The sequence below is a fragment of the Lampetra fluviatilis genome, chromosome 59, assembly GCF_964198595.1.
Source record: "Lampetra fluviatilis chromosome 59, kcLamFluv1.1, whole genome shotgun sequence".
NCBI lineage: Eukaryota > Metazoa > Chordata > Hyperoartia > Petromyzontiformes > Petromyzontidae > Lampetra > Lampetra fluviatilis.
Genome location: NC_136333.1, coordinates 2857847 through 2877506, shown reverse-complemented (window position 1 = coordinate 2877506; position 19660 = coordinate 2857847). Strand labels below are relative to the sequence as shown.

Genomic DNA, 19660 nt, shown 5'->3' with positions numbered 1-19660 from the left:
GGGAGGCCCAGGAGCGATTCAGATAATAGTCACTTGGTGTTGGCCGTGAGTGGGAAGCCAACACTGGTCAACGGGTTCGTAGCACAGTGTAGTGCGCTAACCGCTGCACCGCCGCTCCCCTTAAGCTGCCGTGGTGTGCCGGAGGCTACTTGGCCGCGAACGTGGGGGGGGGGGCCTGGGTTCGAGTCCTGGGTCTGGTCGTCTCTCTCGTGACGGACCGCTGTTTCACCACGCCGGCCGTCGTGTCTCTGCGTGTGTGTCTCTCTCTCTCTCTCGGCACGTGTGTCTGCCCGTGTTGTTGCCGTGTCTGTGTGTTATCATTCGTTCTTACCCGATGATGGTTGCCTATGTTGCAACCGAAACGTCGTATTCTATTATTAGTTGATTTTATTATCTACGTGACTTTACCGAAAGAACCAAAGAGTTTTTTTTTACACGGTTGTGAAGCTCACACTCACTCACCCTCACTCACTCACACGCTCACCCACCCACCTACACACCCACTCACTCACGCAATCACCTACCCACCAAATCACCTACCCACTCACTCACCAATCCACCCACGCACTCACCAACCCACCAACCCACCCAGCCACTCACTCACCCAATCAACTACCCACCAAATCACCCACCCACTCACCTACCCATTCACTCACTCACTCACCCACCCCACCCACTCACAAATCCACCAACCCACCAAATCACCCACTCACACTCACTCACCCAATCACCTATCCACCAAATCACCCACCCACTCACCCACTCACTCACCCACCCACGCACTCACCTACTCACCTACTCACCCACCCACCCATCCACCCACCCACTCACCCACCCACTCACCTACCCACCAAATCACCCACCCACCCACTCACCCACCCACACTCACTCACCCAATCACCTACCCACCAAATCACCCACCCACCCACTCACCCACTCACCCACTCACTCACTCACCCACCCACGCACTCACCAACCCACCCACCCACACACCCACCCACTAACCCACCCACACACCACACTGCATTGTGCGGTGTGGTGTAATGCTGTGGGTGTGTGGAGCAGTGCTTAGCGCTGCGAACCCGGCTGAGACCCGAGTTCGATTCCCACTCGTGGCCAACACCGGTGACGATTACTCAAACCGATCCTGGACCCCCCCCCCCCTAGGTCGACTCAGCCTTAAATGAGTTACAGTTAGTCCCTCGGTTAACGGTGAAATCGATTTGCATTTTTTGTTTTCGATTAACGCCTCCCACAGAGGACCTCGCCACGGTTGACTTAATGTTGACATTTTTGACTCACGGTAACCCATCAACATTAACATTTTAGACTCGCGGTAACGTGTCAATGTTAACATTTTAGACTTGTGGTAACGCATCAACGTTAACATTTTTTGATTCACTGTAACGCGTCAACGTTACGATTTTTTTTGACTCATGGTAACGCGTTAACATTTTTTGACTCACGGTAACGCATCAACGTTAACATTTTAGACTATTGGTAACGCGTCAACGTTAACATTTTTAACTCGTGGGTAACTCTTAAACATAAAAAATAAATTGACTCACGGTAACGCATCAACGTTAACATTTTGACCTCGTGGTAACGCGTTAACATAAATAAATTGACTCATGGTAACGCATCAACGATAACATTTTTTGATTCACGTAACGCGTCAACATTAAAAAAAAAAACTTCACTCACGGTAACGCATCAACGGTAACAAAAATGGCTCGCGGGCACGTGATTGCATTACGTCACGCGCACGCGGAGGGCGCCGATTTTCAGCCAATCAGAGCCGCCGGTTAAGTGGGGCGGGAGAGGGGAGTGGAGCCAATCAGCGACGGCCATCCGCGAAAGGGTTCAGACATCCACTGGCTTCGTCTTCTATCTTAGCAATGGGGTACGGCTCTCTCTCTCTCTCTCTCGTAGACCGAGCGATTTTTACTCCATTTTTCAACTCATTAGTGAATTAATAGTGATTGCAATATCCACCCCCCCACCACCCCCTTCGATTAACAGTTATTTCGGTTAACACTAGTTAACTCTGGTTGTTGTTGTTGTTTGACTTGCATCCCACTGGGATTTTTGCACACGGCGTTGGCGTACGGTGCCTTTTTCTGCAATATTTTGCTGCCTTTTCTTGGATTTTCTGTTTGCACTTAGTCACATATTCACTTTAAGATGTTTTCTAGTTCATGCTTTAGTGTTTTGCTTGTTGCGGTTGCACCCGATTCAAGAGCCGAATGGCTCACAGGGCTATACCAAATGAATGAAATGAAATTAAACTGAAACTAAACTGAACCAAACTGTTATTTTTATTTGACCAGGTAAGGCCCCACTGAGTTGCGATGGAGCTCTTTGATCAGAAAACGATCTTGGCCATCGCACACTATATCCCCAACGAAATGTGGCGGCCTTATCATCATCATCGTCGCATGGAAATGTATAAGCGGCCAAATTACTCTAAACGCGTGGTGATGTTGATTCTAAATGTGGAAGGGAAAAAAACTGGGGGAGCCGGAGAAAAATCCACGGGGAGAGAGAGAGAGACACCGCAAACTCTGAATATACAGCAGACGCCAGGGTCTGGATCGAACCCACGACCTCCTGGAAACCAGGCGAGGGAGTTAACATCTCATAGCCACCGTGATAATGATGACAGAGAAGAGAAAGACACTGCAAACTCCAAATATACAGCAGCAGCAGGCGCCAGGGTCGGGATCGAACCCACGACCTCCTGGCAACCAGGCGAGGGAGTTAACATCTCATAGCCACCGCAGCGAGATGCAAACCCGATTAAAAATGTTCACGGAGGGACTACAGTGTACCTGGTGCGGTGCGTGGTAAACATCGCCACTGGGGAGACAAAGGCGGCCGGGCGTGATGCGGGCTCACCCCACTGCCCCTTCACAGGCGCATGCTGCAACTCGCTCCCAACAGCACTTGCCCCAACAGTCTGTGTGGGCTACACGTGGTATAGGTGGGGGGGACCTTTGTCTTTGTCCCACGGCGCCTTGCAGTCTCCGACTCACCGTGAGACGTGAAAGTGAGAGCGAGGGAAGTGAGAGCGAGAGAGAGGGAGAAGAGAACGAGAGAGTGAGCGAGAGAGTGAGCGAGAGAGTGAGCGAGAGAGTGAGCGAGAGAGTGAGCGAGAGAGTGAACGAGAGAGTGAGAGAGTGAGCGAGAGAGTGAGCGAGAGAGAGGGAGAAGAGAACGAGAGAGTGAGCGAGAGAGTGAGCGAGAGAGTGAGCGAGAGAGTGAGCGAGAGAGTGAGCGAGAGAGTGAGAGAGTGAGCGAGAGAGTGAGCGAGAGAGTGAGCGAGAGAGTGAGCGAGAGAGTGAGCGAGAGAGTGAGCGAGAGAGTGAGCGAGAGAGTGAGCGAGAGGTGGGGGTTTACATAAAGCAAAGTTATTATAAAAAAAAATACGAAATGATGAACGAAGCAAAGTGCCGAATACACCGAGCATCTTCTTGTTTCCACTGATCGTAGAAAAAAAAAAGAGAGGGAGACGAGAATGGAGAAGGGAGAGAGAGAGAGAGAGAAGGGAGAGGTGAGAGCGAGGGTGGCATCGCTTGTCGGGAAACGTGAACAGCACCGAGGAGAATCCGGAATGTGGCCGCTGTGCCGAGCACGCACGGGGCAGCGTGCGCGTGTGCGCACGTGTGTGTGTGTGCGCCTGTGTGCGCGCGTGTGTGCGCGTGTGTGGGTACGCGCGCGCGTTTTTTTGCAGAGCAGCCGTGTCTACGTGCGTACGTGCGTGTGTTTTTGTATGTGTACGCGGAACTTCTTTCACACAGTACGTAGGCAACCGTGCTCATCGGAGGTGTGTGCGTGCGTGTGCACGTGTGTGCGTGCGCGTACGCGCGTGCGTGTTCGGCGGGCCTTCAACACGTGGCTTCAAAGTGCACCTGGCCTGGCACAGGGCGCCGTGGTGATGTCACCGTCGTCACTTAGTGACGAATGGCGGGTATTGGTACGCGTGTGTACGTGTGCACGTGGGGGTCTACATTTGTACGTGCGGGTGTGTACGTGCGGTCTACGTGTGTGGAGCGGCGGTGGCGGTGAGCAGCGCCAGCAGGGCTACGAGTGACGCTCGGCACCGCACGGAGGACAGAGATGGCGACGCCTGCCCCGTGGAAGCCCGGGACTCATCTACGGACAACACGGACACCACACGGATGCACACAGACACCGTCACGGACACATGGACACGCACAGATACTTACAGATACACACAGAGACGGACAGACACTGGCACGGAAACATGGACACATACGGATACAACAACAACAACAACAACCGCCATTCGCCACTAAGTGGCAGTGATGTGCACGTTGAGGCCACGTGAAGTGTCGAACGCCAACTGGCAGGAGGTCACGGGGCAGACCCAGGTGCCATCGGTTGACTGACTGAAATGCTGGAGGGCGACTGCCTCCAACTGACCAGTAGCAGCGTCCTTCACGAGCCTCCTCCTCCACAGAGGCCGATCTTGACACCGCTGGTACCAGTCATCGGCAAGTCCACTCAGCGCCACGTCCTCCTGCACCACATCACTCCATCTCTTCTCTAGCCCATGCCGCGCCCATTTCGCCCCTTCTATCCGGCTGAACAAAAAGCTGTTTAGGCATGCGGTGGCTGGGCATGCGGGCAACATGACCCAGCCAACGCAGCCTTGCCTGCCAGAGGAGCTCACCGATGGAACTTTGTCTAGATCATTGAAGGATTTGTGAGCTCCTCACACAATACAGCCAGGTTAAACTCAGGATGGATAATAGGCAGGCCAGCCTAAATGTTTCTAACCGGCGAAAATGTTCCATTAGGGGGGGTCCACATTTCGCAAGCATATAAAAGGGGAGGCATGACTGTGGCCGAAATGCCCAGAAGCTTTGTGTGGAGCGACAGACCAGGTAGCTTCCACACAGCATTACACAGCCGATGAAAACATAATACCGCCCAACTGATTCGGAGTGAGACCTCTGCTGTCAAACCGGAGCCGGTTTGACAGCAGCAGCGCCTCCAACTTCTCCTCTGAGTGAATATCAATTACCAAATCATCAGCATACATAACATGGTTTACCAATAGGGAGGCATTCTTTGACCACATACGGGCACTGATCAGCCTCCCATTGTTTCTGTAACAGATGGAAATTCCTCCAATACAGCCATCAAGGTTTCACGAACTACGTGGTCGAAAGAGATGTTAAGTAATATGGGAGCCAGAGGACATCCCTGTCGCACCCCAAGGTGAATAGGGAATGGCTCTGATTCACGGCCATGTTGCTTTACCCGGGCCCGCTCACCATGATGAAGGTCCTTCATGATGGGGAAAGAGTCAGGGACTCCTGGTCATGGCTTATGGTATCACGGGCCTTGACCAGGTCAATAAAGCAGAAATGTAGGTCCTGTTAGAACTCCCCATACCTCTGCTGTAGCAGACGGACAAAAAATGGCATTTGTGCAGGACCGCCCTTTCCTGAAATCACATTGGGGCTCTGCAAGCCTCTCCTCAACGTGCCTGGCAAGGCGATGTTGAATAATCCTTTCCAGGACCTTTCCCGACACACTGAGAAGAGAGATGTTCCTGTAGTTGTTACAGTCTGTGTGGTCCCCCTTCTTAAAGAGGGAGACCACCAGGGCATCCTTCCATTCCTGCAGAACCCGTCCAGTGGTCCAGATTGTTTTTATGACGTCATGGAGGGCAGCCTGCGCACAAACGCCACCCTCCTTCAGCATTTCGCTTGGGAGATCATCTCTGCCCGGTGCTTTTCCTGGTAACAGACTCTGGATCGCCTTCAGTACTTCCTCAACAGATGGCGCCTCAGCCAGCCACTCATAGGGGGTGACTTCTTCCTCCAATATTTGAGGCACTGCAGCCTCAGCAGGGCCATCCCCACTTTTCCACATGGTGTTTTTTCCAGGCTGATGGATTGCCCCTCCCCAAGACCTCACAAAAAGCTCAAGCAAATCTGCAAACCTGTTCCTGGGGGTCGGAGATTGGATCACCGTTCTATCCCCTAATAATGGTGAAAGGTGTGGCGCTGCAGGTTACTTTTTGGATGGAATTAAAGAGCGATTTGTGATCGCGGCCACTGAGGCATATTCCATCTCCTCAGCAACCCGCGACCACCACCCATCCTTGCAGCACCTCACGGCTCTCGGAACTGCCGAGCGAAGGCTGCGGTAATCCTCATTCTCTGACGTGGGATGCTGTAGACAATGAGAGTGGGTCTGACGCTTTTTATCAGCCAGCCAGAACACCCCCCTCTGTCAGCCAGGATCTCTGGGGAGGTCTGGACCACGTACCCAAAGCAGCCAAAGCACCTGCATGAGCCACAATCCTAAACCTTGCCCATTTCCCCTCGGCATCAGGAAGAGTGGGTGACGATGCCAACCCCAGCTTGCAACGATGATGAAATTCTCGCTTGCAACTTTCATCATCTAGCTGAGACCAGGCCATTGTGGGTTTGAATAGGATCCTGTATATACACCCACCACCAGAGTGGAAGAATGGCAGGCGCATCTTGCAGATGACAAACCGGTTGTCAGTGGGCAGATCAGCTCCACGGTAGGTCCTGGTGTCAAGGACATGGGTCACTATGTAGTCCAGCAGATGTTCTTGCTTGGACCGGGCATGCATCCATGATGTTGCGTGGATGCACCGATGCCGGAACAGCGTGTTGGTAATTACAAGCCCATGGGCTGCACAAAAGTCAAGCAGCTTCCTGCTGTTGTTATTGAGCTGATCTGACCCATGCCTTCCAATCAATCCAGACCCGGTGCCAGCATCATGACCCACTCGGGCATTAAAGTCACCCAACAGGATGACTCTATCCCGAGGGGCCACTTTAGCTAGTGCCTGGGACAGGAGGTCATAGAAGGCATTCGACTCATCGACATTGCCTGCATCCCTCCATGGATGTTCATCTTCGGTGGCGGCATAAGTAACAATGACCACCACTCCTCCCCTCAGGTTGATGGGAAGGCGAACCAAAATTAGACTGAGGCTTACAGCATCCCACACCTCACCGCCATGCTCCCACACCCCCTTAATGTTTTGGCAGTCTTCTGCCCTGAGTAGAGGACTGTCCACCCCTCATGGTGGCAGGAGCCAGAGCCGGTTCACCGGACCTCCTGAATGCCACAGAGATCCAGGCGGTACCGGTCCAGCTCCCGACAGAGGAGTGGCAGCCTCTCCTCCGCAGTGAGCGTTCGAACATTCCACGTGGCCACACGCAGATACAGATACACGCAGACACACGGACACACATAATCATGCACGGACACACACGGATACACACATACACTGACATGGGACACACACAGATACATACATATACATACACACACGGACACATGCAGAAACACACGGACACATGGATACACACAGACATACACACATGGACACATGCAGGAGATAGTGGAGGATGAGGAGGGGGTGGAGGAGGTGGTGGAGGAGGTGGTGGATGAGGAGGGGTGGATTAGGAGGTGGAAGTGGAGGGGGTGGAGGAGGTGGAAGAGGTGGTGGTGGAGGAGTTGGTGGTGGATGAGGAGGGGTGGATTTTGACAAGGTGGAGGAGGAGGAAGTGGGGTAGATGGAGGCTTAACGAGGTGGAGGAGGAGGTGATTGATGAGGTGGAGGTGACTGATGAGGTGGAGGTGGTGGAGGAGGTGACTGATGAGGTGGAGTAGGAGGTGACTGATGAGGTGGAGGAGGCGATTGATGAGGTGGAGGTGACTGATGAGGTGGAGGAGGCGATTGATGAGGTGGAGGAGGTGATTGATGAGGAGGAGGAGGTGACTGATGAGGTGGAGGAGGCGATTGATGAGGTGGAGGAGGCGATTGATGAGGTGGAGGAGGCGATTGATGAGGTGGAGGAGGCGATTGATGAGGTGGAGGAAGCGATTGATGAGGTGGAGGAGGTGATTGATGAGGTGGAGGAGGTGACTGATGAGGTGGAGGAGGTGATTGATGAGGTGGAGGAGGCGATTGATGAGGTGGAGGAGGTGATTGATGAGGTGGAAGAGGCTATTGATGAGGTGGAGGTGATTGATGAGGTGGAGGAAATGATTGATGAGGAGGAGGAGGCGATTGATGAGGTGGAGGAGGCGATTGATGAGGTGGAGGAGGCGATTGATGAGGTGGAGGTGATTGATGAGGTGGAGGAGGTGATTGATGAGGTGGAGGAGGCGATTGATGAGGTGGAGGAGGTGATTGATGAGGTGGAGGAGGCGATTGATGAGGTGGAGGAGGTGATTGATGAGGTGGAGGAGGCGATTGATGAGGTGGAGGAGGCGATTGATGAGGTGGAGGAGGTGACTGATGAGGTGGAGGAGGTGATTGATGAGGTGGAGGAGGCGATTGATGAGGTGGAGGAGGTGATTGATGAGGTGGAGGAGGTGACTGATGAGGTGGAGGAGGCGATTGATGAGGTGGAGGTGATTGATGAGGTGGAGGAAATGATTGATGAGGTGGAGGAGGCGATTGATGAGGTGGAGGTGATTGATGAGGTGGAGGAAATGATTGATGAGGTGGAGGAGGTGATTGATGAGGTGGAGGAGGCGATTGACGAGGTGGAGGAGGTGACTGATGAGGTGGAGGAGGCGATTGATGAGGTGGAGGAGGTGATTGATGAGGTGGAGGAGGTGATTGATGAGGTGGAGGAGGCGATTGATGAGGTGGAGGAGGCGATTGATGAGGTGGAGGAGGTGATTGATGAGGTGGAGGAGGTGATTGATGAGGTGGAGGAGGCTATTGATGAGGTGGAGGAGGTGATTGATGAGGTGGAGGAGGTGATTGATGAGGTGGAGGAGGCGATTGATGAGGTGGAGGAGGCGATTGATGAAGTGGAGGAGGTGATTGATGAGGTGGAGGAGGCGATTGATGAGGTGGAGGAGGCTATTGATGAGGTGGAGGAGGAGGCGATTGATGAGGAGGAGGAGGTGACTGATGAGGTGGAGGAGGCGATTGATGAGGTGGAGGAGGTGATTGATGAGGTGGAGGAGGTGATTGATGAGGTGGAGGTGGTGATTGATGAGGTGGAGGAGGTGATTGATGAGGTGGAGGAGGCGATTGATGAGGTGGATGAGGTGATTGATGAGGTGGCGGAGGCTATTGATGAGGTGGAGGAGGTGATTGATGAGGTGGAGGTGGTGATTGATGAGGTGGAGGAGGTGATTGATGAGGTGGAGGAGGTGATTGATGAGGTGGAGGAGGTGATTGATGAGGTGGAGGAGGTGATTGATGAGGTGGAGGAGGTGATTGATGAGGTCGAGGAGGTGATTGATGAGGTGGAGGAGGTGACTGATGAGGTGGAGGAGGTGACTGATGAGGTGGAGGAGGTGATTGATGAGGTGTAGGATACTCACCGGCCTGCTCCAGAGCGCTGGTGTCTGTGTGCTTGTGGGGGACTCGCGACCGTCCGGGGAGACTCAGCGGCTTCGTACTCGGAGCTGGGACACGGCGAGAGAGACACGGGGAGACACAGAGAGACACGGAGACACAGAGACACAGAGAGAGACACAGGGAGACACGGAGAGACACGGAGACAGAGAGACACAGAGAGAGACACAGAGAGACATGGAGAGACACAGAGAGACAGACACAGAAGCATAGGGAGAGACACACACAGAGAGACACAGAGACACAAAGAGAGACACAGAGACACAGAGAGAGACACCGAGAGAGAGACAAGGAGAGAGACAGAGATAAGGAGAGAGAAAGGGAGACAGTGAGACGTGGTGGTGGTTGTGGTTGTGGTGGTTGTTTTGGTGGTGGATGTGGTGGTTGTGGTGGTTGTGGTGGTGGTGCTACATCACGAGGAGCGCTGAGGTGATGAATCCATTGATGTCCCCCCTGCCGTGCCCCCCTCGTGCCCCCCTCCCCCGTGCCCCTCCTCCCCCCGTGCCCCCCTCGTGCCCCCCTCCCCCCGTGCACCTCCTCCCCCCGTGCCCCCCTACCCTCCTCCCCCCGTGCCCCTCCTCCCCCCGTGCCCCCTACCCCCCCTCGTGCCCCCCTACCCCCGTGCCCCCCCTCCCCCCGTGCCCCCCTCGTGCCCCCCTCCCCCCGTGCCCCCCCCCCCCACTCACTGATTGTGCAGCACACGGCGACGCGGAGTCGCAAGCAGCGCTTCCTGCCAGCCACCGCCGTCGTGGCTACGCACGCAGAGACACAGACAGAGACACAGAGACACACAGAGACACAGACAGAGACACAGAAACACAGACAGAGACACAGACAGAGACACAGAGACACACAGAGACACACAGAGACACACAGAGACACAGAGAGACACAGAGAGACAGAGACACACAGAGACACACAGAGACACAGACAGACACAGACAGAGACACAGAGACACAGACAGAGACACAGACAGAGACACAGAGACACACAGAGACACAGACAGAGACACAGACAGAGACACAGAGACACACAGAGACACAGACAGAGACACAGAGACACGCAGAGAGACAGAGACACAGAGAGACACAGAGACACAGATACACGCAGAGACACGCAGAGACACAGACAGAGACACAGACAGAGACACAGAGAGAGACACACAGAGACACACAGACAGAGACACAGACAGAGACACGTAGAGAGACATAGAGACACAGACAGAGACACAGAGACATGCAGAGAGCCAGATAGAGACAGCAGAGAGACAGAGACACGCAGAGAGACAGATACACGCAGAGAGACACAGAGAGACACGCAGAGAGACAGATACACACAGAGAGACACAGACAGACACACGGAGAGACACAGAGACACGCAGAGAGACACAGAGAGACACGCAGAGAGACAGACAGAGACACGCAGAGACACAGAGAGACACACGGAGAGACACAGAGACACGCAGAGACGCAGAGACACGCAGAAAGACAGAGACACGCAGAGACACGCAGAGACACACGCAGAGACAGACAGAGACACGCAGAGACACGCAGAGACACAGAGAGACACAGAGACACACGTGTTAAAATGCGCCCGACTGTTGGAGCAAGTGCTGTTAGCGAGCACCTATGAAGGCCACAACGGCACACGAGGGGGTGGGTGGCCAGCACCACGCCCGACCGCCTTTGTCTCCCCAGTGGCGATGTTTGCACACCGCACCGGGTACTCAATTGAGGCTGAGTCGACCTAGGGGAGGCCCAAGACCGGTTCAGATAATCGTCACTGGTGTTGGCTGTGAGCGGGAATCGAACTCGGGTCGCTGGGTTCGTAGCGCAGCGTAGCGCTAACCACTGCGCCACCGCTCCCCACACAGTACAACACACACAGACACACACAGTACCACGCAGACACAAACAGTACCACACAGTACAACACACACCCATAGTACCACAACAACAACAACCGCCATTCGCCACTAAGTGGCGGTGACGTCACCACGACGCTTGTGCCAGGCCATGTGCACCTTGAGGCCACGTGAAGTGTCGAACGCCCGCTGGCAGGAGGTCACGGGGCAGACCCAGGTGCCACGGGTCGACTGACTGAGATGCCTTTCCTGGTCTCAGATTCTGGATCGCCTTCAGTACTTCCTCAACAGATAGCGCCTAAGCCAGCCACTCACAGGGGGTGACTTCTTCTTCCAATATTTGAGGCACCGCAGCCTCAGCAAGGTCATCCCCACTTGGTGCCACGATGTTTACCTGGCTGAGAAATTTCCCCTCCCCAAGGACCTCACAGAAATGCTCAGCAAATCTGCAAACCTGTTCCTGGGGGTCGGAGATTGGATCACCAGTTTTTCCCCTAATGATGGTAATAGGTGTGACGCTGCAGGTTACTTTTTTGATGGAGTTAAATAGTGATTTGTGATCGCGGGCCACTGAGGCAGACTCCATCTCCTCAGAAACCCGCGACCACCACCCATCCTTGCAGCGCCTCATGGCTCTCCGAACCTCCGAGTGAAGGCTGCGGTAAGCCTCCTCATTCTCTAACGTGGGATGCTGTAGACAATTAGAGTGGGCCTGTCGCTTCTCTCAACCATCCTGGACACCTCTTCTGTCAGCCAGGGTCTCTGGGGAGGTCTGGACCGCGTACCCAAAGCAGCCATTGCAGCTGCATGAGTCACAGTCCTAAACCTCGCCCATTTACCCTCGACATCAGGAGGAGTGGGGGACGATGTCAACCCCAGCCGCAAGTGATGATGAAATTCTCGCTTGCAACTTTCATCAGCTTGCTGAGACCAGGCCACCTTAGCTGGGAATGAGGTCCTGGGTGTACACCCACCACCGGAGTGGAAGAATGGCAGGCGCATCTTACAGATGACTAGTCGATGGTCAGAGGGCAGATCAGCTCCACGGTAGGTCCTGGTGTCAAGGACATGGGCTCGCATCCGCTGGTGCGTCACTATGTAGTCCAGCAGATGTTCTTACTTGGACCCGGCGTGCATCCATGATGTGTGGATGCGCCGATGCCGGAAGAGCGTGTTGGTAATTACAAGCCCATGGGCTGCACAAAAATCTAGCATCCTCCTACCGTTGTTATTGAGCTGATCTGGCCCATGCCTTCCAATCACTTCAGACCAGGTGCCAGCATCATGGCCAACTCGGGCATTGAAGTCGCCCAACAAGATGACTCTGTCCCGAGGGGCCACTTTAGCCAGCACCTGTGACAGGAGGTCATAGAAGGCATCTGACGCATCGGCTTTGCCTGCCTTCGGTGGGGGCATAGGTAACCATGACCACCATTCCTCACCTCCGGTTGATGAGAAGGCGAGCCCAAAGTAGCCTGGGGCTTACAGCTTCCCACACCTCACCGCCACGCTCGCACGCCCCCTTCATTCTTTTGTTCAGAAGAAGAGCCACACCCTGTTGTTTGGCAGTCTCCTGCCCCGAGTGGAGGACCGTCCACCCCTCATGGTGGCAGGAGCCAGAGCCGGTCCACCGGACCTCCTGAATGCCACAGAAATCCAGGCGGTACCGGTCCAGCTCCGGACAGAGGAGTGGCAGCCTCTCCTCCACAGTGAGCATTCGAACATTCCACGTGGCCATACGTAGTGGCTTTTTGTTGTTTCTGCAGGAGCCCCGAGGGTAAAGATTCAATCTCCTGGCTCATAGACGCTTGTCCCCTCGGGGCCTCCGGCACAAGCTTAATAATTAGATATTTTAGACGTGGTTTAGTGGTAATTTATTGAAGGTGTAGAGGTTACCAGTCCCTCGCACCCATCCAGAGCCCCCATTTAGCCACTGTGTTGGCTACAAACGCCCTGAGGGGAGAGGCCAATCGGAATTGGCCCTCACCCCACGGCACTCCCCACGACAGCATTGCCCGTCCGGCACCACAAGGAGGTAGGGGGTTGTTTTGCACAGAGTACCACACACAGTGCCACACACAGTACCACACACAGTACCACACACAGTACCACACAGACACACACGCACACGTGCACACGCACAGACACGCACACACACACGCTTGTGCTCACACATGCACACACACGCTCACATGCACACATGCACACACACGCTCACACGCACACACACACACACACGCTCACACACACGCGCACACGCACAGACACGCACACACACACGCTTCCACTCACACACGCACACACGCTCACACACGCACACACACGCTCACACACGCTCACACACACACGCTCACACACGCGCACACGCACAGACACGCACTTCCGCTCACACACGCACACACACACACACTCTTCAGCTCACACACGCACACACACACGCTCACACGCACACACACACACGCTCACACACACACGCTCACTCGCGCTCACAGATGTAGTAGTACTCCTGGCCGGGCTGGAACTCGAATCCGAGTGAGAACGGCGTGAAGAGCTGGAACTTCTCCGAGTACTTGAGCGGAGCCAGCGGCGCCAGCGGGCGGTTGCAGTTCCAGCGCTTGAAGCCGTGGCCCTGCGGCTCGCAGCCGCTGTAGCCGTCGAAGTTCACCATGTAGATGAGGTGCGTCTCGGGCACGACCGCCGGCCACTGCGGAGGGGAGGGCCCTCCTCCTCCTCCTCCGCCTGGACGCCCGCTGAGGCCCGGGCCAGGCTCGGCGTAGTGGGGGCAGGAGACGTCGAGGTAGTCGTTGATCTGCACCTCGATGAAGAAGTCCTCCCGCTGCAGGCTTGAGGGGGGGGGGGGGGGGGTGGGTAGGGGAGGGAGATACGAAGGTTTTAGATGTGGGGTGAGGTTTTGGGGGTGCGGTGGAGGGTGGAGAGGGAGATGGTCTGGGTTCGGGAGAACTGTGAGCAGAGCTTGTGTGTGTGTGTGTACGTGTGTGTGTGTGTGTACGTGTGTGTGTGTACGTGTGTGTGTGTACGTGTGTGTGTGTACGTGTGTGTGTGTACGTGTGTGTGTGTGTATGTGTGTGTTTGTACGTGTGTGTACGTGTGTGTGTACGTGAGTGTGTGTGTACGTGTGTGTGTGTACGTGTGTGTCTACGTGTGTGTACGTGAGTGTGTGTGTACGTGTGTGTGTGTACGTGTGTGTCTACGTGTGTGTGTACGTGTGTGTGTGCGTGTGTGTCTACGTGTGTGTGTGTGTACGTGTGTGTGTGTGTGTGTACGTGTGTGTGTGTGTGTCTACGTGTGTGTACGTGTGTGTGTGTGTACGTGTGTGTGTGTACGTGTGTGTGTCTACGTGTGTGTACGTGTGTGTGTGTGTACGTGTGTGTGTCTACGTGCGTGTGCGTGTGTTGAACTTCTTTCGCACCGTACGTAGCCAACCGCGCTAATCGGAGGTGCTGGCGGGGGGGAAGGACAACAAACTAAACACAACAACAACAAGGAGCAGTCCTAAAGAAGTGAGTTTGTCAATCTTAGATGACCACGACGACGACGACGATCATTTCAAAGTGGCACCTCCCAGTGGGCTGCTCAATACGGGGAGGCAAGAGTGGGTTCCAGACGGCCGCAGGGGCGCCTCTTTGGGCTGTGGTGGTGGTGGCAGTGGTGGCAGTGGTGGCGGTGGTTGTGGCAGTGGTGGTGGTGGTGGCAGTGGTGGCGGTGGTTGTGGCAGTGGTGGTGGTGTGATGGCGGCGGTGGTGGTGGTGGTGGCAGTGGTGGCGGTGGTGGCGGTGGTGGCAGCGGTGGTGGTGGTGGTGGCAGTGGTGGTGGTGTGATGGCGGCGGTGGTGGTGGTGGTGGCAGTGGTGGCGGTGGCGGTGGTGGCGGTGGTGGCAGTGGTGGTGGTGGCGGTGGTGGTAGTGTCGGTGATGGTGGTGGCGGTGGCGGTGGTGGCGGCGGCGGTGGCGGTATTGGTTCTGGTGGTGGTGGTGACGGTGGTGTTCGTGGTGGTGGTGTTGGTGGTCCCCGGCGTGGGACTCACACTCGGGTCTCCGCCGGTGTTTGCGAGCGCGGCGCGCTAACCGCCGAGCCACCACTCCCCCCGCTCGCAGAGCCGACGTGTGACGCACGCACCAGCGAGCAATGTTATTTTTACGTCTCTTGTCCTCACACCTCTTCACCCACTCCCCTGCCCCCCCCCCCTCCACCCCCCCCCTCCACCCCCCCCCCTTGCTCTCAACACCCTTCTCTCGCTCCTCGCCCACTCCGTCATTTCAATTCCCGAGCAATTAACAATCTCGCTTGCTCTAATTAACGCGGCCCTAACAAGACGAAAATTGAGATCGCAGTTTTTGTCGCAACAGAAACGAACCCGCGCACACAAAGACAAAGGCCCCCCCCCGTGTAGCCTTAACAGGCTGTAGGGGCAAGTGCTGTTAGCGAGCACCTATGAAGGCCGGAACGGCACACGAGGGGGTGGGTGGCCAGCACCACGCCCGACCGCCTTTGTCTCCCCAGTGGCGATGTTTACTACACACCGCACCGGGTACTCATTTGAGGCTGAGTTGAACTAGGGGAGGCCCAGGACCGGTTCACATAATCGTCACCGGTGGTGTAGTGGTTAGCGTGGCGCTAACCACTACACCACCGCTTCCCACACGCACACACACACTGACACACACACACAGTGACACATACACACACTGACACACACACATAGTGACACACACACACACTGACACACACACATAGTGACACACACACACACTGACACACGCACACAGTGACACACACTACATGCAGCCACATAAACAATCACTCACACAAAGACAAAACTTCCCCATACAGCCTTGACCAGGCTCTTGGGGCAAGTGCCAGGCCTGTTGGCCACCATCGCCACCACCACCTCCACCTCCTCCACCACCTCCACCATCTCCAACAACTTTCACCACCAATACCACCACCTCCACCACCACAACCACCTCCAACCACCACCACCACCAACCACTTCCACCTCCACCACCTCCAACCACTTCCACCACCAACACCACCGCCACCACCTCCAGCCACTTCCACCACCAACACCACCACCACCACCTCCAACCACCAACACCTCCACCACCTCAAACCACTTCCACCACCAACACCACCAACACCACCACCACCACCACCAACACCACCACCACTGCCAACACCACCACCGCCACCGCCAACACCACCACCACCACCGCCAACACCACCACCACCACCAACACCACCACCGCCAATACCACCACCGCCACCACCACCACCAACACCACCACCACCACCACCGCCAACACCACCACCACCACCGCCAACACCACCACCACCACCGCCAACACCACCACCACCACCACCACCAACACCACCACCACCACCGCCAACACCACCACCACCACCACCGCCAACACCACCACCACCACCGCCACCACCACCACCAACACCACCACCACCACCACCAACACCACCACCACCACCAACACCACCACCGCCACCAACACCACCACCGCCACCACCACCACCACCAACACCACCACCACCACCAACACCACCACCACCACCACCACCACCACCACCGCCAACACCACCACCACCACCGCCAACACCACCACCGCCAACACCACCACCACCACCACCACCGCCACCACTGCCATCACCGCCCCAAGTCGCTCAGCAAACCCCTTTGTGCAGCCAGGCGCTCGACCTTCAACGGTGCCACTTCACAACTCTTGAAGAGGTGGTGGTTGTGGTGGTGGTTGTGGTGGTGGTGGTGGTTGTGGTGGTGGTTGTGGTGGTGGTTGTGGTGGTGGTTGTGGTGGTGGTGGCGGTGATGAAGCTCTGAGAGCCGAGTGGAGTTTACAAAACACCCCCCCTCCTCCTCCCACCCCCTCCTCCCCCTCCTCCTCCCCCCCTCCTCTTCCTACTCCTTCCCCCACCTCGGCATCTTACGCATCTCATCCGTACGACGCCACCAATGCGACACCACCTTGTATGAATAGCCAGGAAACAAAACAGAACCGGCAGGGGGCACGGAAGGCCGATTCACACACTCACTCACTCACTCGCCCACTCGCTCACTTACTCACTCACTCACTCGCCCACTCGCTCTCCCACTCACCTGCACAACTACTCGCTCTGCCACTCACCCATCCGCTTACCCGTCCGCTCAACTACGCACTCACCCACTCACTCAACCACTCACTCACTCACCACGCGTCCACTCAGCTACTAACTCACCCACTCATTCACTCACCCACTCACCCACTTACACACTCACCCACTCACCCACCCGCTTACCCAGCCGCTCAACTACGCACTCACCCACTCACGCACCCACTTACTCGCTCGCTCAACCACTCACTCACTCACCACTCATCCACTCAGCTACTCACTCACTCACCCACCCACTCACCCACCCACTCACTCACCCACTCCCTCTTAGCATACGCAGACGGTTCGCGTCATGGCCAAAGCAGCAGCAGCAGCAGCGGTAATTATCTCGCGGTCAGTACCCCAGCAGCAGCAGCAGCACCACCACAGCAGCAGCATCAAACTAAACTAGAAACTAAACTCTCTTTTACTTATCCAGGTAAGGCCCCCACTGAGCTACGCAGATCATTTTTCAGATGCGACACGGTCACCACAAATGATAGCTCAACGAAGTGGCTCATCGTCATCACCATCGTCGTCGTCGTCGTCATCACGTGGACATTTGAACAAGCAGCCGAAATACTCTTAAAGGCGCGACGTGGATTCTCCAAGTGTAGAGAGAAAAACCCGGAGGACCCGGGGAAAAGATCCACGCAAACTCCAAACATACAGGCGCTTGAGTCGGGGTAGAGCCCACGACCTCCCGTATACCAGGCGAGGTAGTTGACGTCTACCTACCGTGGGGCCACAATCAATGCAACGACAGCGGAGAGGGAGACAGAGAGAGAGACGCGAACTCCAAATCTACAGCAGCAGACCGTCAGGGTCCCCAGTGGCCTCATGTCAGAGGAGCGTTCCAGACGGCCGCAGAAGCGCATGTGAATGCGCGTGACGTGGTGACCACTCGTCGCTGTTCGAGTTATTTCATTTGAACCTATCTACGTGACTTTACCGATAGACCCAAAGCATATGAATAAGACCTTGGAGGTGACCAAACTCTCCGAGGCATTCTAGATTTGAAGCTTTCGTGACTGCAAGGAATCATATTCTTAGGTTTTTTCGGTAAAGTCACGTAGGTAAAACATCAAAATTAATGAAAATAAAATAGAATAAAAAACAAAAATCACGACGTTTCGGAGGCAACACAAGTCTCCGTCATCAGGTGGGACCGTCACAGCCGAATTAGCTGCATCAAGTGAGGCCAATTCGGCTGTGACGGTCCCACCTGATGACGGAGACTTGTGTTGCCTCCGAAACGTCGTGATTTTTGTTTTTTATTTTATTTTATTTTAATTAATTTTGATGTTTTACCTACGTGACTTTACCGAAAAAAACCTAAGAATATAGCTCTCCGAGGCAGTGCCGAGACTGTGGTTCAACCACCCGGAACAGAACCACGGGACTGGTAACGGAGACTCGATGCCCGATTCACAAACACGCAGGAGGAGGTGGTGGAGGTGGTGGTGCTGGTGGTGGCATCGTCACAGCAGCGATGACGATTCACCACGCACGGAGAAGAGAACTACAGACTCACACTGGAGACCCATAGACTCGCACTGGAGACCCATAGACTCACACAGACTCCCGTAGATTCACACAGAGACCCGTAGATTCACACAGAGACCCGTAGATTCACACAGAGAACTATAGACTCACACAGAGTCATAGATCACACAGAGAGCCATAGACTCACACAGAGAACTATAGACTCATACAGAGTCATAGACTCACACAGAGAGCCATAGACTCGCACAGAGAGCCATAGACTCGCACAGAGACCCATAGACTCGCACAGAGACCCATATACTCGCACAGAGACCCATAGACTCGCACAGAGACCCATATACTCGCACAGAGACCCATAGACTCGCACAGAGACCCATAGACTCGCACAGAGACCCATATACTCGCACAGAGACCCATAGACTCACACAGCGACTTAGAAACTCACACAGAGAACTATAGACTCACACTGGAGACCCATAGACTCACACTGGAGACCCATAGACTCGCACAGAGACCCAAAGACTCACACTAGGACCCATAGAATCGCACAGAGTCCCATAGACTCACACAAAGACCCATAGACTCACACTTAGACCCATAGACTCACACAGAGACCCATAGACTCACAGAGAGTCCCAAAGACTCACACAGAGATCCATAGACTCATACTTGGACCGATAGACTGACACAGAAGCCCATAGACTCACACAGAGA

At 55.1% G+C, this 19660-nt stretch overlaps 1 protein-coding gene across 1 annotated transcript; it reads right to left on the bottom strand.

Annotated features, from left to right (window-relative positions):
- Positions 1-910: 910 nt before the first annotated feature.
- Positions 911-14065, bottom strand: LOC144950781 (ephrin-A5-like). The gene is made up of 4 exons (XM_078880871.1): positions 13758-14065; positions 10090-10155; positions 9370-9453; positions 911-4155 (listed from the first exon to the last, which is right to left on the bottom strand). The coding sequence occupies exons 1-4, from the start codon at positions 13933-13935 to the stop codon at positions 4040-4042; spliced, it is 444 nt and encodes a 147-aa protein (XP_078736997.1). The 5' UTR covers positions 13936-14065; the 3' UTR covers positions 911-4039.
- Between the last annotated feature and the right edge of the window lie 5595 nt (positions 14066-19660).